Source organism: Daphnia pulicaria, chromosome 11, assembly GCF_021234035.1.
Source record: "Daphnia pulicaria isolate SC F1-1A chromosome 11, SC_F0-13Bv2, whole genome shotgun sequence".
NCBI lineage: Eukaryota > Metazoa > Arthropoda > Branchiopoda > Diplostraca > Daphniidae > Daphnia > Daphnia pulicaria.
The window spans coordinates 3938853-3964538 of NC_060923.1; the positions used below are offsets into that span (position 1 = coordinate 3938853).

The window sequence follows — 25686 nt, forward strand, 5'->3', positions numbered from 1 at the left end:
ATGCGTGAAACAAAAAAAATCGACAGAGTGGAGCCGCCACTCGCTGCCACTCTGTTGTAATGTGAGACGTATAAATTATTCAATGTACGCGGGGGGGTTATACAGTATAGACGCCGGATGTTGTTTGTCGCAGCACTATACTGTCAACGTGAGACACTCTACGACAACAATGGCTCCGTTGTGCACATTATTCTCTATTTGAATTGATGTTACAGCATGTGGCACAATTGATTTGTTAGAGCTGAAAAGATGAGTAGTAGTCGACAATAAAATTCAAATGGCCCAGACCCCCCCCCCCCGCCCTTTATTCTCCTATAAACGCCAATTAACTTTGTTCTAGAAAATAAGACGATTCTCACGCAGATTATAGGCGACCTTGACGCAAATTGATCAACATATATGATTATCATTTAGAGATATGATAATAGCAGTCAAATGGAACGAGGAGATGCCGGTGTGGCGGCAGGTCACTCTTGGACATACAATTTTATAGACTTTGCACATTGTTGGAAGTGTTTAAAATTAAAATTTTTTTTGAATTTGATTGTTTGCCCGCAGATAAAGTGGGGATGAGCTATAAAACAAGCCTGATGAGCAGTCACTCTGCGAATGAGTTATATAATTAACCCTGATTGAGACAACAAAAACGGCTAGAGAAAACAGTTCCAGTTAAAGTTAAGATCAGGAATAATCGTACTCCGTTTTGTATCAGAAATTTTCGGCCACCAAATAGACAAAAAAGGAAGAATAGGGAGAGACATTTGTCCTACCTTTAAGCCTGGGAAATCCACAGCCAGGCATCCACAGTGCAGCCAGGATCCTCAGTAAAGTTGACACCAGGCAGGATAGGAAAAGGGGTCCTCGTGAATACCCCCACACTCACATGGGTGTACACGAGGACAGAGTTTTTCCAATCAAACTAGGAGCTGTTTATCTAAGCAAAAAATTAAAAAAAATGGGTTACGAAAAAAATTTGCAGAGACAACAAGTAAGGTTAAAAGTTAAGTTTAAAAGTTAGATAGAAGACATTGGGTAACTCCTTGTTGTTAAACAGGATTAACAAAGATAAGATTTACATGTAAGATGTAACACACTTAACCCTTTTATGCTTCAGGCACCATTAAAATACATGGTATGTCACAGGCTAATAAAAGTAACAAAGATCATTACCCAATTGATGATGCTGAGATTGTTGGTGATGACGGGTCAGTATCAAAACTTGCACATCTTGTGTTTTCGATGGGTGGTTCAGGCCTGAAATCTGCAAAAAGGTAAAGGTTTAGAAAGGAAACTCTGCCATGCATTGACAGCATACATGATAAATGCTAGTCACTGTAGTCTGCCACCAGCATATCACAAATTTAGAACCTGGTTTAACTCTTTTCTATAAGCTCCCAAAATCATTCATGGTAATTCTTATTCATATTCTTAGTTTTATCTGCCTGAGAAACAGCTCAAGGAGTGGATCGAGAGTCACGACACCAAATAAGTTCACACGACGACCACATTTATTTTGTTTTGCTATTTCTCTTGCAGCCACGTATACACGTTTCCATCAAACCAGTGATCCGTACAGTTTTGAGTTTTCTATGATAGAAAATATCTGAACCTTCGTCTCTTTTTGCTTTTTCGGAATGCAGACAGTAGACGACAGCAGACGACACAAATATTCTAATTAACCACATTTAAAAAATCGATTTTAAAAATCCGCCCTCCCAGCCACCCACCCACCCGTCAAAAGTTAAAACGTTTGAACTCTCGTTACGTAACTCCCGTCAAAAGCTTCCAGCCTGAAAGACGTCGAATTTCATTATCATTCGCAATCCAGTTTGTAACCTTGGATTTTGCATGCGGAAGACCTTCCGGTAGCCTAGTTACAATCCCGTTGCTATATGATGTACGCAACCTGGTCACGTGGCCATTTCTTTGAAGAAAGAAAAAAAGAAACGTGAAAACAATAAAACGTCGTCTATGGAGAATAATATGACGACCATATAAAAGCGCCATTTCTCATCCTCCGAGACAATGTGGTGCCGTAGCTGACGTGTAGTATAGCAACGCACATTTTTATTCTGGGCGTCGTATAATATTTATTTCGTCTGTCTGTCCCGTGTTCGTTGGATAATACGGCGCCGACTGCGAAAGAAATAACAAACATGAAAAAGTCTTGCAAAATTAATTTCTGTCGCAATATGTGATATAGCGTGATGGGTCACATAACAGATAAAAGAGGGCCTCACTGCATGCTAGTACAGTTATGCATGACAAATTGCTGTTATGTAATCGCAGCAAATCGGTGGCCATTTTTATTTTTCCAGGACACCTAAATCACCCGGTTGCGTGAGTTGTCCTATATCTTATGTAATACGTCTATTTAGCATTGACAATTTCGCTTTGAGATTGTCGCGACTAATCGCTTGATACATGTGCATGTCAATAGTATATCGATCAATAAAGTCCAAATCTGTTGAAATTGCTAAACAGCGAGTTTACAACTGCGGTTGTCAAAACGTTATCGCGAGTTATAACGCACACTGCTGGATCGACTGTCAATAAGTTACGTCAATAGCCGAAATATTTAGAGATGTAGAAAGTAAGTTATAAACATACTACATGTCTGATTCTGAACGCGTGTTGGCATGGCAGCCGCTGTTCAGAGTGGCGTGTCGCTTTTTGAAGTTGCGGTGCATTTCAAACATGTCTAGGTCCAGTTCCGTTGATTGCTGCGCCCTATATACAGAAATATATATATAAGGTGCTATCACAGCTAGCGGCTGTTGTGTCCCCTGGAGACATTTGGCGTGTCACACGCATGTCCACATAGACTCACGCACGTCGGCCGGCTTTTAAACTCTATACTTTCATTTCCTATGGGCCGCTCCTATAGTATGTATACAAGTTTAATGAATCATTAGAGAGATCCCCCGTAGCATGTAGGGTGTGTCCGAATTAAATCAAAATGGCCGAAGAAAGAAAAAGTGAATACACCTGTACTGTGGTTATCCGACCGACCGCCATTGATCCAGGGCGCTGTCCTTGTTAGTCAAATCTATAAATGTAGTCCAAGTTAAGTTGACACAGATTCCGCTGATGTACTAAATACGTTCAACTCGAAAAAGATGAAAGCGCCCAGGCGCATTACGTCAGGAAACCAACAGGATATGGCCCCAGCAGTCGATTCCAGGTAGGAGCGTGTGGGACTACCATCTCATCAGAAGACTAGTATAATATCTCAGTCGGCCACAGACCAGGACACATGGCAGATTAGGTTTGCAAATGACAAATGACGCCGACATATAGAAGGGTGGCATCACACTGGGCAGGAAAAAGAAGACAGAAAGAAAATTTTCCTCGTTTATTATGTCAAAAAAAAAGAATCCAAAAAGGCCAACACGAGGCCCATACATCATTCGATGACAGATATAACGTGAGTAATGCGCGCCCAGCATCCGTGTATGTGTGTGGTAATCTCTTTTCCATCTCTAAACATAAACGTGAAAGACACCGCCGCCATATACTATTCAAATATAAGAGGCTGCTGCTGCTGCAGACTAACGGAATTATTGTAATGCGGACTGGATATGTTCGACACATTTTCCAGCGGCATCAGCCACTACAAATTTCAATGTCGAAGATTTGGTTGGTTCCCATTTTATTCTTCATCCATGTATATATTTCGTGGATTATAGCATTAAAGCCAAAGATAAAGTGCTCGAGGAGTTTTATAGGGTCGATGGTATTATCCCCAAGGGGGAATCCATTATGCAAATAACATTGCCGCGTGCATGTTCGGTCGGTGTATTGTTATTGAATCGACATCACCAATTACCGAATCGACTTTGTTGCTGGCCAACTTTTGGCATTGTCAAAAGTTTCCGACTCTGCTGTGAATGAGAGATACCCTGACGGATTATTTAATATATTCGTATTACAGTCTAATGAATTCTATACATACATAGGTGCAGCTAGTTTAATCTGACCCCAATTCACTCGAAATTTATTTCTGTTCTGTATTATCTTTTTAGGTCGTAACGAGGGACTTTGGAGAGCAATCATCGAGCTTTTCAGCTTAAGAATGGTGACGGCATAGTGAAAAAACAATAGACGACTTGCGTCATTGTACATATATAAAAATATATCGGGAGTGAGAATCGCCAGTGAATAAAAATCGTCGGCGTTCGCACGTTCACCGGATTTTCACGCTCTTCTAGATCCAAAATGATTTGTGGTGGCAGATGCTGAAAAGAACTTTTGGGTGTGAAGAGTTCGTGTATAATCCGAGAATCAAGAAAGAAGCGAGTGGGGGGCCGGGGAGGATAAAAGTGAAAGCAAAAGAAAACGGAAACCAAAGGTCAAAATATAATACAACAACTTAATAAATTATATAGAAGGAAATATATACGTTTCGACGCTATATCGGCTCACGTAATGATAGGACGCACGACGCTGCACAGCCCTTGACACTCCCTTCTTTTGGAGAGTTGCTGGGCTAAATTGGCGACGACTTATATATCAGCCCGACGACTAAAAGTTGTTACAGACACCACAGCATCCCGCACAAGTGCACTGGCTGCTGCTGGGCGTGAGAGCTGTGTTGGTCAAATTTCAAGTTCAGTCGTCTCTGGTCGGTTGCCGAGTCAACAAGTCCGCACCCGATTTTCAACAAACACAAATAATCGATAGATCGACAACATTTATAGACATCATCCGCCAAAGTGGGGGGGTTGTATATTGGATATCATTCGGACTTTACTTATTTGGCGGATTCCAATTTAACTAAGTGCTAGACGAACGACCATCTGCTCTTCTGTGAACCTCTTCGTACCATTTTGCAGGTAGGACCTGTTATTATAGACTTATATTACTTATAGCGGGCGACATTTCATATATAAAATATCGGAGCTCGTTAAAGTTAAGAATTTAAACTGGAAACGCCCCAAAGATTGGTTTCTGGGCCACTGGGTGCGACGTGTTCAATTTGATTTTTATTTTTCAAATTTTGGGCGTCGTCGGATATCAATAGTCACACATACCATAGCACTGACAATCACAGGTATTCGTCTGAGAATCAGGAAACAAGTCAGCCAAGAAACTGCAGTTTCATCTCTCAAACGTCCCGCCAAAATAACATTATGATTCCTGTATCTGATGTACTCATCTCAGTTGGTATTTCCTGTTTATTTTTGAATCGAAATGGTGCAGTTGTTATTAACCCCCTTCGTTTGTTTTGAATTATTCTGTCCGAGTCAAAATATTCCGGACCGTCAAGGCTTCGCGGGTGGGGCTGACATATGCAACACCCAACGCTTTTTTCACAGTTGATTGACACACGTAACCTGCTCTAGGATACTTGTCTATGCAGATCAGTTTTTTTCTTTCTTTTCAAAGTGATCTCCTTATTGTATAACTATAAAAGTCTGTAGGGAGAGCGTATAGCCTGGAGAAGAAAAATATAAACTGGAATCAACTGGACGTGCTCTATCCCAGTGTACGTGTAAGGTCACACTGCCCATGTTAGGGTTTCCCCGGAAGCTGATATGTCGCCAAGAGCCATGCGAAAAATTTACAAAAAAGGCTCAAACAAAAATCATTTCTGTTAATTTTTTTAAAAATAATTTTGAATTTGGCGCCTCAATATTAGAGTCGTGAATGCTATTATATTCCACCTGCTTATTTCTGTGCGCTATAAGCTGCGAACATGTTCGAGGACGGGTCATCATCATCTCCCAGTTTTAAAAAACCTTTAGGATTTCTTTTTTTCTTCTTACGTCATTGGCAGCAGCTTCTGAAGGTGAAATTAAAATGTGAAGGGTCCAGTCGTGATGAGAGCGTGACGCTGCTAATTTGTCAGATTTGATGCTGAGTGTCGGAGGGAAAAAAAGAAATGACTGGACGATAGTCCGCGCGTTTTCATCTCCCAGTTTGCTGGAAATATGAAAACCAAGTCGGTTATTTTCAATGTATTAGACGCATCTCTGGCCAAGTCAATAGAATAATCTGGTCGCCACTCACGCTCAAGACTTAATATATTTTCGCTCCTTATATTAATCGACGACTTGATCCAGCGCAGAGTGGCTCGGCTGTTGCCCCGTGATAAAAGGCAGCAATAGTATATCCGGACACAGCCAATTAACTTTCCCCCCGGGCGAGCTATATATGAATATGATTATGCAACAAGAATGGGCGAGGAGTTGATATATAATAATGCGTCACGGCCGCCATCAGGCTTTTGTGTGTATTATGCTGCCCTCATTTTTATTTATTGGCAAATGATTTTGTTTGCGGTCGCCAATTTTTTAAATGGCACGCGCTAAAAATTGGCCTCTATTATTAATCGAGTGTGTTGCATCATTTCTCAAGAGCGCGGATGATGTCAAAAGTGGAGTGTTCCAGACACTAGAAAAAAAAGAAAATGGGATGGGCTTTTTTCTTCCAATGATTTATATAGTGTTTAAGTCCGAGGAATTGATTAATTCTGCTAGAATTTATACCCAAGCGATGCTATTTGTTTGCGGTTTCATATTATACTAATTGCAGCATCATGTTTATATAAGAATCTCTTTCTACTTATAATAGACTAGAACTCAGTTGACAATTAGACCAAAAGGGTTTTGCGACAAATGATCATCAAGATAATAGGCAACAGCTGGTTGGGCGTAGGTTTTTCACTTTGGTTGTCACACCCTGAATAATATATCTGTCAAAATATAATGAAGGAGTTTGGAGTAGTTTACCCTTGGGCATTTGCTTGTTGCCATCCCGATTTCAATCTAGCTTTGCATACATAAATAGGGAACCCTAATAAAAATGATGTGGCGCTCAAAGTGTCCGAGCTCTAATTCCTATTCCATCAATTATAAACTGCAACTCCCTATACGAACTGTTCACCAGGTCATGAAATCTCTTCCTAGACGTTGTTGTAATCCCATTTGAATTATCACAGACGGCGTTGATAATCTTTCTTTAGCGAATCGATTTGAACTGAGTATAAATCAAACTATGGCGCTCACGGCGTCACGAATTTCAAGCGTTTAGCTGTCAGCAGGGGGCTTTATATACATTCGTTTATATATATAAGCGCAAATAACCTTAGAAAGGTAACAAGGTGGAATAAAGAGGTCCAGTGTCTCTAATGAAATACCCCTATAGAGTTTCACTGCGACGCCAGCGGAATAATCTGACAAAAACGTCAACTCTGATCTTCACTCACGAGCAACTGCGTGAAAAAATCTCTATAGAACAAAACAAAACAAAAAGAAACGACTCCTTGGTGATTGCAGGCAAGTCAGAAACAATGAAATCAAAGCCAAGCTAAACAGAAATCTATATTATGTAAGAAGAAAAACGCGGAATATAACAAAGTGGGTTTTTGAGGATATCTATCGCGCCAGTATAATATCTCGGGCGACGGCGCAGCTCTCGGAACTCGTCAAATGTCACGACAACCTTTCCATTCATCTGTGTGTTCTCATTTGGCTTTTGAAGAGAACAACAACCAACCCCTATAGCCTAGAAAACAAAAGAAGAGAGAACGGCTGGATTATGGTTTTTTTTGTCTTATATTCATTCACGCACCGAGAGAGAGAACGCACGACGCTTTTGTATTATAGACTCCCGATATGGCTGTCTTGGAGAGTAGTATTATATTGTAGTTTGTCACTTACACTTTTCGGGTTTCTTTGGGTCGCCAAACAGCGACCACGTACGATATGCATTGATTTCTGCGGATTTCTGTTGTCTAGCGCAGTAGCGGCAGCAAATGATTCGCCATTTCTTACCCAACAAAACTTACACCAGATCGATTTGTGCATCAATACTACTGGCCTTGGTCGAATTGATTTTTCGCCGATAAACAATCAACTGTGGACACACGCCATCGTTATATTTTCACGAAGGGTATATTACGGGTAGATAGATACTCGGCGGTAGATTATCGCGTGGGTCGTCACAATCTGCGACAGTATATTCTAGCCTGTATTCTTTGAGCGGCTGACCAAAGAAAAATCGGTAGAGTGCAGTAGTTGTTGGATGTTGATCTTTGGTCGGATGTTGCAACACGCAATTAGAGAGGTACGGACGCGAGCATAAAGTTGCCCATCGCAAATAATAAGTGCTGCGTCAGTGGATGACTTCACAATAACCGCACCCAGCATCGATCAATTCGTATGGAAAGGCATGCAAAGCGCACTGCCAATAATAATCCATCCTGACATTGCACAATACAAATAAAAATAGTACACAAATAGAAGTCAGGACAATATACAGAAAAAGACAAAATGCCAAATATATTTATAGAGAGGGGGGGAAAGACATTCACTCAATGTGTCAACTCGTCTCCGTTCATCTTCGACAGCGGGAAATGGGCGTCCGCCTCTAGGCCATCCACTCTATCGAGCCGATTGTTTTGTGTTATATTTCTTATTATATAAGAATTTGCTGCCATGGTGCCCCCCAGTAATTCTAAATGCATTTCGATTTTCATTGTTTGTTTTGCCGATCATTGGAAGGAAATGCGTTTCCATGGGGTTGACTGAATAGGAAAAAAGGAAGAAAATCTAATCGACAAGTGAGAAGCCAAATGATTGCGTTCCATCAAGTCGCTTTCTTTTTACGATTGTATCAATAACGTCAAATGGAACGCCAATTTCCCGTTGGTCCGACTTAAATGAATCACGTTTGAATATATATACAATTAGAAAACCGCGTTGATTCCTAAATGGGAAATGATTTCCCGCCATGAAAAATGTGTATCATTCCAGACATCGTTATACAAATTATCGTGCCAGACGAGATTCTATTTTATTTTGGCGCAATGCAAATGAAAGTGATCGAATGTATTCCGCCGGGGTACCACCCGGAATCGAACGCCCAGACAAAAGGAGAGAAACTGGGAACAGTTAGATATAAATAAGACAATACCAAACTGGGCGTGTATACATCGGCGGCGGGATTGAAAATGGCCGGTCCCCCATCTTGTACACATGACAGGAAATCCCACTCTCGGTCTTGTCTTGGTGGTGCGGTATTGTCTGATGTCCTATACACTCAGTTATTTAGACTCGTAAAATGGGAGAAATATGTTGGGCGGCAATAACCGCCGCAGCGGCGATTCATTTGCGGTCGTTCGGTCCGGGAGGACCACTCCTCCCCTGAGCTGAGCAGTCGGGAATTTTCTGGGTGTGTCTTCTGTCAACTCCCTAAAATCCCGAAGCAGTTGGTGATGACAGCATCATTCGTGCCGCAGACGTTCCTTTTAAATCAAAATCGGTTAGATTTAAAACAGGTATTAATGCGAACGCACGACAAATGGTCAGGCCTGTTGGGTAACACACTCCCGTTTTGCAAATTTGAAAATCGCGCCGAAAAAGGCCAGGTGTTACATAATCAAATGCGAAAGCGGGGTCCATTTCACGCAGCGGACGTGCTAGAAATGCGCGAAAAATGATTATACAACTTTTTTTTTTGAATTTGGCGCGCTAGCGACTCGGTTTTCATATCTCAACTATTTTGTTGAACCAGTTGCTAAGACATGGAACAAATTTGTTTCGGACTCACGAAAGATGAAGTGACAAAGGGCGGTCCCTTTTATTTTTTAAATAATTCTTTACACGCTCCATATAAGCCGCTATATTACATTGCGTCATGCGATGGCATTCCAAAACGGCACGTTGGCCAGTCGTGTGTCAAGAAAACAGCGAAATAATGGTATTTCGCCAGCATCCCGATTCGCATTTGAACGCGTGAAATCAAGGATATCGACTTATTCTATAACATCCTGCTCAGATGAGACTTAAAAGCTATGTAGGTATATAACTCTCTAAAGATCATTCAATACAAAATTCTATTTCTTTTTGGGGGTTTGAACGAATGTCACTTGGGTTTTCTGGGCGCGGTTCAAGTCGATAGAGTGCACTTGTCAGTTGTTATAGAAACGGAAGTGAATCTGATTGATGGAACGGACGTCAACGGCCGGCTAAGGGAAAAAATGGCAAACTGACCGTGCGTCATTGACCATCGGGATCAAAATCAACAGTGCTTGAGATGCCAGTTAACGTGAATGGCCGCCGTTCTCAGCTGGCGTTCACCTGGCGCACGCTATCCCAATAACTGTCAATAAATTCAATATTGATTCAAGAATTCACGACCTGTTCACGACACGGGGCACCTTAAATAACAGTCTGGTACTTTATTTATAAATGAGGCCAATAAAAGTGGCACGTGGAGGAAAAAATACATTCTCTACGTTCGAGATTTTCCTTTTTTTAGAATTGTTTTATTCAACAAAGTGCGTGCCGACGGGATTATTTTATTTCCCGAAAAGAGTGACGTGATCCTTTTGAAGTTGCGGTGTACATTACACATTTCTAGGCCCAGTTGATTGTGCCTTCCAGGTGCCATTACAAAAGTCTGTCCCCTCGGGTCATTCGGCGTGAAAAAAAAAATGTTCACGCACGTCACCCTGCCGGTATCCGTTTCGTCCATAAACGATGGCATACACGAATTTTATCTTTTTCCGTCATTCGTCAATGGCCGCCAGAAAAAAGGTACCCCTTCCCCCTACTTTTTCAATTTTCAATGGCCGCCAGAAAAGATACCCCCCTCCCCCACTTCATCAATGGCCGCCAAATTAAAATCTCCCCCACTCTAAAACAAAAGAGTTGAGGGGGGTATAAAATCCCTAAATTATACTCTAAAATGATGACCATGAATTTTGTTCAGACCCTCCCCCTAAATATTCAAATTTTTCAAGGTTTCTTCTCATTTAAATATTTTCCGTTTTGTGAATAAACGAAAAAATGGGCAGTTGAATGTATTTTTATTCAAAATGGCCGACGACATTGATCCGGCTGGAGAATTCCGGCTACTGTTTGATAGCCATTTCACATGTTGTCTCCTTCACTCGAGAGATTTAGTGTCGTGATACGGTACAACAAGCTCTTCATATATGTTTCCTGCTGTCGTCGGCCATTATTCATCTTCTCCCATTTTATTATGGCAATTGATTTCGTAACAATAAAAACCAATAAGCCTCCGTCTGCTTATATAAATGCCAGTCGATTCGACGGGTTATTAGCTCGTGAAATTGAAATGTTGTCGATATTTAGGTCAAACTATTTGAGGTTAATGTCAAGAGATTCCCGATCGTTTCACGAAACAGATTGCAAAAAGATAAACGATACCGACTGTGGCAATATAACACAAGAATTTGCTCGTTTGTCAAAGCTGGCGAAGGTATACACAGCGATGACAGGTGATCAAATAATTGATGGTTGCCATGCATCATTCACTCTATATGTATCAAGTAGGGCGTGTCGCCATCAGCGTCGTTTGTGCAGCCGTTCATTATGAACACAGACATTCGAATGAAACGTGCATAGGTTCGTGCGTTGTTGTTGTTGGATGGGCGCGCAACAACTTCTCCATTTGATGACCCTCAAACTTTGGTCTTTTCTCCGTTTTGAATAAGAATATTAAGCGGGCGTGAATAAAACGCTCTTCATTTATTCATACACTTATATTTTCATTAATTGACGACATAGAAATGCACTTTGTCTTGAATCTCCTTGATTTGATAAGCAAATTCCTAATAACTGCAGTTTCTATGAAAGTAGCAAGTTATTTCCGTTTTGGCTGGCGCTATATTGGTTACCAAGTGAATTTGAATATGAGCTATATAAATGTCCTGGAATAGAAATCTCAGAAAAAATTTAAATGCAGTTGACATTTAAATAAATAGAACGCCAAGAGTTTTCACGCAGCGACACCGCCATCGGCCATCGGCAGCATCCAGTGCCTCTGGTGTTCACTTTTTGGATTTCGGCTGGCAGGTCGTCTGCTCTCTCAAGTTCAACCGTCTCAACAACAGTCACCTTCGGTCGGGCGCCGAGTCAACACTGTTCGTTCGTCCTCCAAAGAATTTTACATTTCCCAAAAAATAAAAATAAAAAGTGTGGCGTGCTCAACAAAAACTCTACCGAAACATTCTCATAACATTCCATTGAATTTCCCGCCTTTGGCGAAACGCTGACTCATCAAAACTTTCTCTGCTGTTGTGGTTGTTGTTGCCGGTGATTGATGACCAATTGCTGCAGTGGCCCAATTTTTGTTTCCAACGGATTACAACTATCGTCCAGCAATTCCTTTTGAATCTTCCAGTTAGCGAGTCCAGCCCGGTGTCTTCGCCGCCACAAGCAGGTCGGAATTCATTTGAATTGTTTATAAGCATTTTTGCGTTCGTTGGGGTTTAAATTACAATTCTGGTCTGATATTTTTTGATCAACTGGACACGCAATAGAGCGGAACCATATCTGGCCATTTGATAAATATTTAGTACTCTATGCTATTTTTATTCTCCTCTCGTTCGTGTTATTTGTGTGTGCCGTCGTGTAGTATAAATCTATATACGGCGTTTCTATGAGATGTTCTTCAACCTGTTTTCGGGTTGCCCATGCAACAAGACGGATGCATTTAAACACGTTCGAATAACACAAGAGGGTCAATTGTTCGCGTGATATTCGCTCCCCCCTCATCATTTTTCGGCTCGTTATGTTAAAATAGGAGAAAAACAATGCAAATTGCAAACAACAACAGCGCCGCTCTCGTGAAATTGAATGGGCAAACAGAAATTGCACGCCGTCTAGTCTGTATGTAAACGTGAAGCGTCACGCATCATCTTTAATCGCGTCCAAGTTAGGCCTTGTTAAAGTTTACCTTCTCTTAGCCAGGGTCGCACCTACGAGGAATGACAATCGTGACAGCCCAAAATATTTCATTTGCGCCCTGTATTTTGCATAACAAGCAGTTCAACGATGATTCATTTCATCTTCCTTCCTGGGAGTCTTCCAAACTTCTTTTTTTATCTGGTCGGTTTCCAATCAACCGCAGATGATGCCATGTACGTTGTGTTACCTTCAACTTTTTCCTCAATGTCTTTCGCTTCTTTTCACGTTTTGAATTTGGCGCGGTTATTTTGACAGGTAAAGACGAAAAATGAGTTTCTGTTCAAGCCTAAACACGAAAATGATTTTTCTTTTTGTCATCATCTTCTTCCGGGGGGGATGATTCACTGATCCAGTGATCATTTTCGATCTAATGCATCCAACGACATATGGGGTATGTACATCGATCAGACTGCCTGATCTGATGGAATATTCAGCTAGAAGAAAAGACTTAACATTCAAGCTCGTTAAAAGCTAATTCACTTTTTTGTTTCTTCTCAAAGAACATTCGATTTGCGCTAGGCTCTAATACTGTTATAAGAGATCAAAGTAAAAGTCTAGACAGACGTCGTCAGAGTCCCAAATTAACATACAAAGAAGAGTTCATCGCGAGGAAAAGAAGAACGCTATGTTGTCCAAGACCACACCCGTATGTATCTAAGCGCTGGGATACGTTACATAATAATATCACTTTTACATCTTGTATGTTCTGTAAGCCGATATTACGCTGTCCTTGTGACTACGACGTTCTACGTGACGGCATAACAACAACAACATTTCCCCCTCCGACAACAATCACGCAATTACTAGAAAAATAAGAATAAATGGGCTGGAGGGCGTCAAAAATTTATTTTTTAAAACAAATTTCCTTAAAAAGAAAAGTTGGCGCCCAGCCGAGGAAATGAAAGCAATTCATCGCGGTCCTTTTTATTTTCAAAAATTTTTCAATTTATATGAACCCCTTGAGCATACACCTTTCACCAGAGAGCTGCGAGCGTGAGTGTTACATCGTTCACACTCTGCCCAACATAATGCATCAGCAAGAAATCTGACACGACCAAATAAGTGGCCGTTGGATAGGTGGTCTCCTATTTTTACTGCTGTTTGGACGAATGTAAAAGTCATAAAGATCGAGCGAAAACATCAACAGCGACTCGCCAAACCAGCACAGCGTTTTTTGAATAAATGTCGGCATCAACATATAGAGTGCCCTGTGTGTGTGTGTTTAAGGGCGTCCAATTGAATCGAATCGGGAGCGTTCAAAAGTCTTTCAAAAAGAAAAAGTGAAATGCAACCTCGTTTAGCTCTACGCAGGTAGAGACGCAATAAGAAGCTTCCTAAAGTATCGATAGAAAAGAATTGTTTGACAGTTAACCTTGAAACATTTTGGCGAAATTGACCTCCAGCACCTATGTATGCGAGCAGACACCTTGGACAAAATGGCGACTTTAGTTTTATTTCTTTTGGCTGAGATTATTACAGGGGGCTTGCTGCTATTCCTGCCTTGCATAATTCATTAAATTTACTAAACGCAATGGTGAAATTGTCTCCCAAGGTTTTGAGGATGTTTACACACATTGTCTTTTTTTTCCTGTCTGGTCGTTTGCATAAACGAATTGAGTCTGTCGTCCTGGCAGCAGCTGGGATTTACTGGCCATCCCGTCTGTTTGGTTACTATATGTGAGTGGCGAATCTATAGGACGGATATAAATGTATCGACTTGGGTTTGTCTACACCCACAAAATGCCAACAACCAGCAGCAGACTTTTTTCCGGTCGTCCTTTTTACCTAATACGGTAGACAGACAGGGTCGTTTCATTCAATCGTCGTCTCTTGTCACGCACGACCAACTTCTACAGCCAGGATTTGATACGTACGTAAGAAGAAAATTCGCCAAATTCCACGAATCGCTATCATTTTCCCTTTTTTCCTAAAGTGCCATGAAGGTATTTCATATCAAATCCGCAGGAATTGAAAAGAGATGAGCAGCAGCAGCAGCACCGCAGGATGTGCCACTTTTCTGGTGGCACTCCATTTGGCTCCCGTCACTCCGCAAAAAAGGATTGAAAGTTAAGTGCTAGCGAGACGACGATGCATCTTCGTACGGCGTGATGAATAGCAAAAATGATACATTTTGAATGAATATACCAGGCGCCTTTTTTCCCCCCGTTTAAACTGACTGATTTCGTCTATACATCACGATCGTGAATAGGGCGCGTCTCCATTTTATTCAAAAGATTTTCATTTCATTTTCCTGGCATGGTTACTATTTCTTTTAAAGACTAAAATTTTTAAATTTTTCATTTTTATGGCTGGCGCGCGTACCGTCTGTTCTCTTTTATTGATTTATTGGCCTCGCCTTTTTTATTCCTGACTGACGAAGATATTCGAATGACAATTTCTCGCTCATCGATAAAAAAATGAACAAATACAGCGTTGTATAAAGGAGAATATAATGTCTGGCGAATATAGGGACGAGCTAGATTGAATGACGAAAGTATTGAATTCTCGGAGAGGAGTTTTGAATTCTTTTTGGGCAAACAAATTGGAAATGTACTATGCCGAGGCTGTAAAAGGTCGTCCAATAGTCCACTAAACCCAAGAAATTCCATTTTGTCATTGATTGACAGAATCCGTCTCATATTTGATTAGGAGGCCCCCCCGTTTTATTTCCCTCCCAATTTTTTAATCGAACACACAAACAGAATAGTCAAACGTTCACAATGGGAAAGCCATCACGTAGTTGTGTAGACGACATGTATAATAGGCGACATTGTTTGGGTACAAAGCCATCAATCCATTTATATATCTCTCTCTATCGTTCACGCTGTAATGCAATTATATAGAAACGGACGTCGATCGATCATGTTTTTTTCCGAGAAGACGTTATCCGGTTATGATATCTTCCTCATCTTTCAACATTTTCCGCTTAGAGATATACAATTCCCTGTTGTCGATCCGGCCTCTTCTTATTATTATTCCTTTCGCTTCGCTCCTGTATACATAAATTCCTATATGCTGTGTAGGCGGGCAGGTTTGTAAAGGCTCTTTTTGAATCAATCAATCAACCATGTTGCATTTGGCGCGGTATACTATATCCGTGCAATAAGACATTATTTCCTTTAGGAATCAATCATATAAAGCGACTCTCGCCAAAAACAAACAAAAATGTCGTCTCCTACTGCGATGATAACACAAGTCCCCCACAAAGAATCTAAAGAATCAGAAGAGAAAGTCAGAGCCGGAATGAATCCCCCCAAAAGCCAAACTTGTATACAGATATAAATGTACGGTCAGGTATTATTATGTACGTGCATCTGGTAGCCCCCAAACTAACCATATAGAAACTAAATTAAAAATGCCTTGACACTTGTGTGTTATTTTGGAGGGCTCTGTCGCCTTTCTCAATCGCCCATTACGGAATGCAGGGTCAACACTCAACGGTTTTTGTGTTTATTCCTCAAAAGGGAAGACAAAATTAATTTTTAAACTAAAAACACGTCCACTCCGGGAGCGGGAGACGTCAGCTTGATAAGTTCTAATCGCTTTCGTTTGTGTGTTGGAGATTGCAATCGATGGTGTATAATCTCTCTCTTTTTTTGGGAGATAGACAGAAAAACAGGAATGAAAGCGGTGGCCCTCAGACGATAAGCTATAAATCTGTTAGTAATCTAAGCTGCTGTGAGAGTTGGTTACCAAGTTATTTCAGTGGAATAATAATAATATCGTAGTCTTGGTTTTGAAAGAATTGCGATTGTAAATTTTACTTTGAGCAGTACATACAATGTCTAGAGGATTTAGCGCCAATGGCCGGAAATTCAAAGCTTATTTGCAAGCTGCGCGAATATTCAAAGTTATGTACCACCAGTGCGAGATACAATAAAGAAGACTCTTTTGGATTGGGTCCAATAGCTAGAAAGCCGACGTCGGGGGGTTTAGCATGTGACGAATGAAATACCCCCGCATACATATATATACGTAAGGATTACCCTGCCAAAGGCCATGTATAGTATAGTATAGTTAACGTAACATTTGCATAATATGGACACAGCCGAATATAAACTATTCCCCCCGCCATCACAGGAAGTTATCCCGCACGCTTTCTTCATTACATACGTGTATACTTGAGAAGTTTGAATGTGCTGACCATTTGTGGACCTGGCCGGCAAGTATATTTTACCTGACCCCATCATCATCCGGGCCGGCTGACGAGAGAGAGAAAATCCAAAATATGGAAAACCAACAAAACAAAAGTCTGGGCTATTATTTACGTATAAATAAGATTTTTGTGTGTCGAAAAAATCCTGTTGTGTGTAAATAACCAGACCAACAACACAGCTGGTCAGAATAAAGCAGCGTGATTTCTTATCGTCCTTGGGTTTTTACTGGAAAGGATGTGGACAGAGATTGAGAAGACCCCGTCGTGTGGCTGGCTGGATGTGTTCAACCCATATTTTTATACCGTTTGTTTGATCACACAACTATTATATGATATGCTGTAAAGCACCCACATCACGTAACAAGTTGATGCATAATAATAAAAAGAAAAGGGCTTTTCATTTGGTCAGATGTGGTCATTCGTCTGCATTAGCAATGCGATAGGTTATACGTTCGCCATCCAGGTGAATAGGTTTTTCCATTATTTGAGGTTATTTCCATTAACAATAAGGTGTATCATCTTCTAGAAATTATCTTTTTTTTTTCAGTTTAATTCGAGCTATTCGTTGTGTGGATTAAGCCAAATGCGCACCACTTACCGATTAAATTGATAGTCGCGAAGTTGAATAATTGATTGATAACACATTGAAACTTTTAGAACTTTTAAGCTCTTTTTACCCGGAAGGCAACTGTGTTGTTATTTATGAGTCTTACCGAACGTGGATAAAATCTAGAAAAAGAGAAATGAAACATGAAAATTGTATTAGATTTCAGCAAGTGTCAGCCGCAGAGTACAAAGTCAACCCGCCATTTCGGTAGTGCTGCATTGGCACAGTCGTTTTGCATAACACAATAGAAACGAAATAAAAATAGCCGCCCATCGATCGGCTGATTTCCACGGTATACCATCTCATCATTAACTATTCCAAGGCCCCTACTATTAGCCGTAGAAGCCCCAAGTACACATACTATAAAGAAACTCCCCATAAACGGAATGAAATTTAAGCTCGGGGAAAAAATCAAATAAATCCCGACGCGCAGCTTTCCATCATATGCTCTTGCTCGCACGTGTAACTCGGTCCCGCCCCGTACGCACGCTGAATAGAAGATGAGTCTGATTGGATTTTCCCTCCCGTTTCGTGTGTGTTTGCACGACGGCCAATGCACAATGCCTTATTGGGTTCATATACCGGGAAAGGGTGGTGTTATATAGAGCGGCCCAAGGGGGGAGGTGGGAGACAAACATCTGAGGCTGAGGTGATAGCATCCAGCAAAAATAGAAAAGAAAAAATTCCCGTTCATTAGCCGGGATAAATCTCCGTTTGCTGCAACCGTTTGAGCTGGCCTTGCGGATTTAATCACGAACGCTATTGAACCGCGGCCCAGAAAATCGCCGGTAATTCCAAAACACAATCAAAGTGATGCCGTTTGCCGATTTCGTATCGCCATAGGTTACACTTGTGTACTGTTGCTCGACACAAGATCGGGACTAATGAATTTATTGCGCGTACAATTTCACGTTAAAAAAAAATAAGATTAAGACTAAAGAATTACATACGTGATGTTATTTTACGTAACGAAGAAATGTTTATTCTTGTATTAATTTGTTTCTTTATTTTTTATTTTTCCTAATTTTAAAGGTGGCGCGTTCAGTTTGTCTCCGTGAATGGAGAGAGCTGTCGAGAAAACAAACCCAACCGGCTGTCGTCAACGGAACCAAAAGGAAAAATCTATCCGCTGGATTTCTGCTTGCAGCCAGGGCTGCGGTCTCGGCCATCAACATGACGTCCTCTGGCGCCTTGTTGGCGTGTTGTGGCGTCTGAATGTGTGAGAGACATACAAAATCTTGACAGGGTGTTCGTCCGTCCTCAATTGTGGCCGGCCAGCCGACGAAATAGAAACAGAAAAATAAAAATAAGGAGCCCAAAGTGAAAGCGGAAAAAAAACATGGAAGGGCTTCATTTGCTTGATAGCGTGGCGTCCGGCGTGACTAGCGATGGCGAAATAGCCAACGATTCATGGCCAACAGTGACGGCCGCCGCTGTTGGCAACTGCAGCAATCCGCTGGAAGAAGTGGATTGGTCACAACCGGGATTGATCATCTCCTTGGTCATCCTGGGCGTCGTCAATGTCCTGGTCCTTTTCGGCAACTGCCTGGTCGTCCTGGCCGTTTTTCTCGACTCCAAACTGCGGACGGTCACCAATTTGTTCATCGTCTCGCTGGCCATGGCCGACCTGTCGGTCGGTTTGGCCGTGTTGCCGTTCAGCGCCTCGCTGGAAGTGCTGGACATGTGGATTTTCGGTGAGATTTGGTGCTCCATCTGGTTGGCCGTCGACGTTTGGATGTGCACGGCTTCCATTCTGAATTTGTGCGCCATCAGCCTGGATCGCTACCTGGCCGTCACCCGGCCCGTTTCCTATCCCTCCATCATGACGCCATTCCGGGCCAAGATCCTTTTGGCCGTCGTCTGGCTCCTGAGTTTCGTCATTTGTTTCCCACCGCTGGTCGGCTGGAACGACCGCAAAATCAACCGGCATCCATCCCAGCAGCACTGCGACGACTGGTCGTGCGAGTTGACCAACGACCCGGGCTACGTCGTCTACTCTGCGCTGGGCAGTTTCTTCATCCCCATGCTGGTCATGCTCTTCTTCTACTGGCGCATTTATCGGGCCGCCGTCGAGACCACCAAGGCCATCAATCAAGGCTTCCGCACAACCAAGGTAGGCTACACATCTGAGACATTTTTCTCTTCTCCCAACTATTTTATTAGCCCATTGACAATCGATCGAGTACACCGCCTTTAATGGCCGCTATAAGATCGTAATAATGGCCTTAAATTTGTTCGATATCGAGAAAAGGATCGGCTATTAAAACTTGGTAGTGAGTAATCAGCGCGGCTATATAAGAAGAAAAAGTTTTTGCGGAAGCTTTTTTGGGGGGTTTTGTGTTGGAGACGCACACTGTTTTATAGGCGGTCTTATACGATGGCCAGTGTATGTATTCCTCCTTTGTATAGAGCTCTGTATGTGATGGTCGATCGTGATTGGATTGCATTGGCAGGGTTTGATGACATTTTATCGGTGGATCGTGAGCCATCAAAAGCGAATTTGAATATACCGCCAGAGTTGGGCCAACAGGACTTAATGCCGACGACGACCAAAAAAGAAGATGTCTTCGTACTTCTTCTTTCTCCCAAAAAGCTAAATGATTTTGGAACGATGCCCGGGTCACGTTTCTATCATCAGCGTCTCTCGTCAACTGTCTCAGCCCAAAAAAAGACGCAAGGGATCGAATTGTAATGGAATAGAAATGGCGCAACCGAGCGGCGATCAATCGCAACTGCGACCATAGACACCATGGGCTGAGCCTGTCGACATGGAACTAGGGGGTTAGAAATCTGAATTGGTATCCAATCGATGCAGGAATATATACGGAACACATAAAAGAGGAACGTGTACACATTCATAGAGAAAAGGGGGAAACAAGATCTTGCGTGTATCAATCGCGTTTGAATTGAAGCGACTGGCCGGAGAGATGAAGCGGCTCCATCAGCAGCGACTGAAACTCTTTTATACTTTGATATTCCTTCAGTCTTTTCTCGGGTGTTTGAGAGAGACGTAGCCCGATTGCCATTCAATAGATCAGAAAAATGTGTTCGTTAGTGCGGGATAGAATTGTATAGGCGGAGGCTAAAAAGACGTGGGAAATTCTTGATTTGGTTGAAATAATAATGATTTGACTCTTACTGCTGCTTCGGTTATTAATTTCATATAGATAGATCCGTTTGCCCGTGTAGTACTATTAATACCTCCGAGGTTAAACCAGTCCGGGTGAATTTTCAAATGGGCATTATTGCGCTTGAAACACGCGCTCACGATCCCGAGAACCGGGGCGGGAAACAGAACAGGTGAATGTTCAATTTCTATCGAGTGTCGGTTCAAGCCTAGACGAAACAATCGATATTCCCATGGCAACCGGAGGGGGGGGGGGGCAAGCCTCATTAATCTTATATGCATCAAGTTTAAATTGAAATTCATTTCAAAGTTTCAAGACATTCGACAGAATGTGTCAAAACTGTACCGGGTACACGTCTGCGTTGACAATGCACGGGCGCCGGAGGGCACTGAGAATTTGCCAATCTGAGCGGAATCAATATGAACGGGTGCGCTGGCGTCGATTATACACGCCTTCGTACACGCCGGTCACCGGGGTTGCTGCCAGAAAGAGAAGGTGCGGCGAGTACGCGAATCACGCTGCTCGGTTGCTGTGCTTTTTAGACGCGTGAAAAGTCGTGTGGAGGAGAACATCCGACGCCAACACGTTGGGCGTTCAGCGACGCAAGTGTGTAGAGATGCGGAAATGATTTCCAGGATGTAATTAAAGAAATCAACTGAGCTGTTAGATAAAAACGGAAACCCCGAAAAGTTTCCGTCGTGAATATAGAAGATGCTGCCGCCGGTGGGTGGGTTGCGCCAGCAGTTGCGATTGTTAATTAGATAGTATACTGTATATGTATATCAATTCCAAATTCTTTTTGATTTCTTTCAAGTTAAGGCGAGGAGTAGTAGTGCGCCAGAGGGCAAATCATATTTGGTAAAATTCTGTTTCCTCTTTTTTTGCACGAAGCTTCGTGAGTTCTTCGACATCTAATCCAATATCACCGCACCTTTTCATCTATACACAGAAAAGAAAAAGAGCCTAGAGCAAAATTGTCCATATTATTCCGGGGTAGTATAGAAAACCTGATTTGATCAGTTGCATTGATTTCCCGAGCCCATCCTTTTTTTTTTTCATTCTACAAATATCGGGAGTTGTCACACACACAAAAAGGCGGACGTCCCGGGATTGAATGGCGCAATCGTCTGACGGGACACACGGGTTAGTTGTCGCCGCCCAGCTTGGCCATTTTGATTGACAATTGATGCGCCCCAATAGAGTCGACTTGTTTGGCTATACAACCCGCGTCAAGAAGAAGAAGAAGCAAATACACACAAAATGGTGTGCACGGCAAAAAAGATAGGGACCACCACTTTTGATGATGGCCAGCAGCGATCGCAAAAGTTGGTCGCGTATGCAATTTCCGCCATCAGTGTTTTGTCAATATTGGCAAAAAGGGAAGAGTCTTGTATGTAAAAAGCCGTTCATTTTCCAACCTGCCTCATCTCGATTTCCTTTTGTCAGCTCCTTTATGCGAGTGTGTACACTATACAATAGAGGTTATCACGCTCACGCATGCGGAAAAGAAAAGAGTCTCCCATCTCTATTTTGTTGTCTGGGTATTGGCGATATAAGTTGCGACGTCAGCTGGAAAACTGGAAAAATACGCCGAGGAAACAAAAGAATAAGGAGCTCGCCCGTGGGCATATAAGGAGAAATCTCTACGCACACAGCCCGTGATTCATTCGTGTTTATTGCGACAATCTCTCTTTGATACGTGCCCAACCGTTTTGATTATTGATGGTTCGAATTTTCTGTTTTGTATTTATTCAAATATGACAGGAAGAAGGCGGAGGATACGGGCGACAGTGCGTGGAGAATAAAGAGCGGCTGACGTTGAGGATTCACAGGGGGCGGTCGGGACAGAAACCGTCGGCCGCTCTGACTTCGGTCCTCCTGGCCAAACATGGTTGCCCTCCGGGACTGGGCCCGGCTCTGGCCGGCCTGGCTGATCGTGATATCGTCACCCGTTTAACGTCTGACAGCACGACGCCGGCGGCGGCGGCGGTGGTGGGGACTGGCGAAATTCCAAGGATCGATCTCCCGCAGATTACCGTGACGGCCGCCACTTCGTCGATCGAAACCGATTGCGACCTGTGTCGCAATGGCGAGCAGGATCGGCTCTATCAGCAGCAACAACAGCAACAACAGCAACAACAGTTGCAACAGCTCCAGCAGATGCACCAGCAAGCCTCGTCCGGCTTGCGGGAGAACGTGTCCAACGCCTCCCAGGCTTACAAAGTCCTGTACATGGAGACGCCGTTGTGCAGTTGCGGGCGGATCAGCGGGACCAACGGCCGGGCGTCCAAGGCGGGCAACAACAAGCGAAGCGCATTGGAAATTTTCCAGACGGGCGGCAATCACGGCAAGAAGAACAACAGGTCCAAATACAACGGTGGACATCGCTGTCTGTCTCCCAGGATGAGCGGCGTAGACGACGGAGTCGATCCTCTGGGATCGGCCAACAACCACAACAGCGCCAAACCCTTGAAAATGAACCGACGCAGCAACATCAAAGCCCAAGTGAAGCGGTTCAAAATGGAAACCAAAGCTGCCAAGACATTAGGTATATACGACGACGTTACACACTCGATTGTTTTAGACTAGACGCTCTAATTAATTTTTATTTTATCATATAAGGAATTATTGTTGGTGGGTTCATCGTGTGCTGGATGCCGTTCTTCACGATGTACGTGGTGCGGGCGTTTTGTCCGCAGTGCATCCCGTCGGTGCTGTTCTCCGTCCTCTTTTGGCTGGGCTATTGCAACTCGGCCATCAACCCGTGCATCTACGCCCTTTTCAGCCGCGATTTCCGCTACGCCTTCCAGAAGATCGTCTGCCAGTGTCTGTGCACTCGACGCTCGCACGCCCAGCACCTCAGCATCATCAAGATGATGGTGCCGCAGGGCATGATCGCCGGACTGGGCAGCGCTGCCTTCAACACCGACGACTCGGATCCTTACGCCAACGATCACTCGGATCAATCCAACTGATGAATTTCATATTTACAATTGAAGCGATCAACATTTTTAAAAAGAATTCCTTTTTTAATTCTTTGGTTAACGTTTGTTTAACTGGGAATGTTCACGAAAATGCACACGATATTAGGGTAGGTGATAAAAGTAATTCGATGGCGAAATGACGACAAACCCCTCACAAAGTCTTAATCATTCCTTGTAACAAATGTTTTGATTTGAACTTTACGTTACCTCACTAGTCTCTCTCTCTATTATAAATAATTACATTATTTGGTTGCCAAGGGAGTAATTATTCTTTTAACAAATCGTTTCACGCAGGGAAAGAATGTAGCGCAAACAAATCAAATTATTTGTCGATTGCATCAATTATGTACATTTTGACTATTATATATATTGCATAACAAGGTAAAAACACTTTTCTTTTCGTTTGAATCATTTGTTATCATTTCCCATGAATGTTTTTTTATGTTTCGCATCATATTATTTACACACTGGTGTTTTACGTACACACGAAATACGTATCGAATTTCGTTTGGGGGAAAAACACCGATATAGAGCTGTTTTAATCAACACCCCAATTAAAGTCGATCCTATTTCGTGAGAAACCCCCCGCCCCCCGCTCCCTTTGACCGTGATCACGCCCCCCCCCCCCCGTTCGTGTTATCATCGATGTGTGTACAGTTTCATATATACAAGTAACATTAGATTGCGAGAGAGGCTAAAAGACAAAATTGTTGTAGAGAAAAGAAGCATTTGAAAAGTGATGTGCAGTATCAAAAATCGCCGGAATCATGTTTCTCTTGATGTAGACTAATTTTTTGTTATTTGAACGGAGAACCGTGAGATAATTTATAAATGGTGTTTAACCCTCCCCCCCCCTCTACTTGTTTTAATGCGTTTCAAAATAAATTACACCCCCCAAAGTCACACGCACAATTCAATTCGTCTTTTGAACTCGGTTGTACATATCCGACAGCTGTTTTATTGTCTATCTATTACGCTTTTATTCGCCAGCTATACACATACAGGAGTCGACAAAGAATATATATAAGATTGCTTGCAGCACTTGTCTGTTTAAGAGTCTTATATTTCGGTTTCATCTTGTGACGGGTACGTATCGAGTGGCGCGCTCTCCTCACACCAGAACCCGTGGGAAATTAAATCGACATCCTTCTGTCTAGCTCTCACTCTTCCGTTTTTCTTTTCTTTTTCTTTGATTTAATAAGAGGAGACATGAAACGTTGGAATATAGCCGGAGGACCTATCCAGACGGCGTGTTGGTATTTTTATTGAAACTCAAATGTATTGAGTTGCGACGTCATTGATCCCGCGTGTCACACCCGGCAAACAGGGAACCAAGCTCGAACGAAATAAACGGGTACATAGAGGACACTCTCACTCTCAGAATCAAATATGTCCGAGCATCTTGTAACATCAGCAGAAAAGCGTAGATGGAATTTCCAAGTTTCTGCGTATGCGCAAACAATCGCAAAAGGTCAAAATGACCTATACCATATAGTCCTATGTAGCTCTGTTTGCTTTTGTCATAGAACTTTAGAATTGCTATTGTTATTTATGAATCGATATGTAATTCAGACTTGGGGGGAATAAAGATGAATGCCAACACTCGTTAAATATCTATACCAGTTCTTGTGCATAGAGGAAAAAAGAAATCAATCCTTGCACAGCGTTCGCACAAGGATTTAAAACAAAAAAAAAGGTTATTCAAAGGATCAAGATGATGATGAAAGTTTTTCTCTGCGAGTTTTTTCATTCGTTTCCAAGCGAAACCAAACACCAAAGAAGAAAGAAGAGAGTTGAGAGGGAGATACTTAAAGATTTCGTTTCAACAAAAATGTCGATGCATAGCACTTTAAAGAAATGAATGTACCCACGGTGAAAACTTCAAAAGGAAAACTGAGTGAGAAGCGATGCGAAAGGGACACACATGTGCGACGCTCTTCAGTATTGGCCAACCGAACTTTCTTGGCCATCAATGACTGAAAACTTGAGCACACACACACACAGATTCCAGTGATTTCTTTAGATCCGCACTCGCTTGTTTCCCAATGTGCTCCCGAGCCGAGCGCAAAGCGGATGTTGTCCACCACCA

The 25686-nt window shown here is 42.4% G+C and overlaps 1 protein-coding gene and 1 long non-coding RNA gene across 4 annotated transcripts in view; one reads left to right on the forward strand and one right to left on the reverse strand.

The window, feature by feature from the left end:
• LOC124315195 (probable G-protein coupled receptor No9) overlaps positions 1-24508 on the forward strand; it is a 32637-nt gene extending 8129 nt beyond the window's left edge. The window contains exons 2-6 of one of the 3 annotated variants that reach the window (XM_046780693.1): positions 4026-4835; positions 11738-12195; positions 18518-19598; positions 22378-23161; positions 23236-24508. In XM_046780693.1, coding sequence (XP_046636649.1) covers positions 18825-19598; positions 22378-23161; positions 23236-23588 — 1911 coding nt within the window. In that variant the 5' untranslated portion in view covers positions 4026-4835; positions 11738-12195; positions 18518-18824 and the 3' untranslated portion in view covers positions 23589-24508. The remainder of the gene's footprint in view (positions 1-4025; positions 4836-11737; positions 12196-18517; positions 19599-22377; positions 23162-23235) is intronic. The other 2 variants (XM_046780694.1, XM_046780695.1) reach the window with 2 other exon arrangements.
• On the reverse strand, positions 722-1574 carry LOC124315778. Its single transcript, XR_006911666.1, has 3 exons — positions 1316-1574; positions 1171-1261; positions 722-934 (listed from the first exon to the last, which is right to left on the reverse strand). It is a non-coding gene; the product is annotated as an uncharacterized LOC124315778 (long non-coding RNA).
• Positions 24509-25686: the final 1178 nt, after the last annotated feature.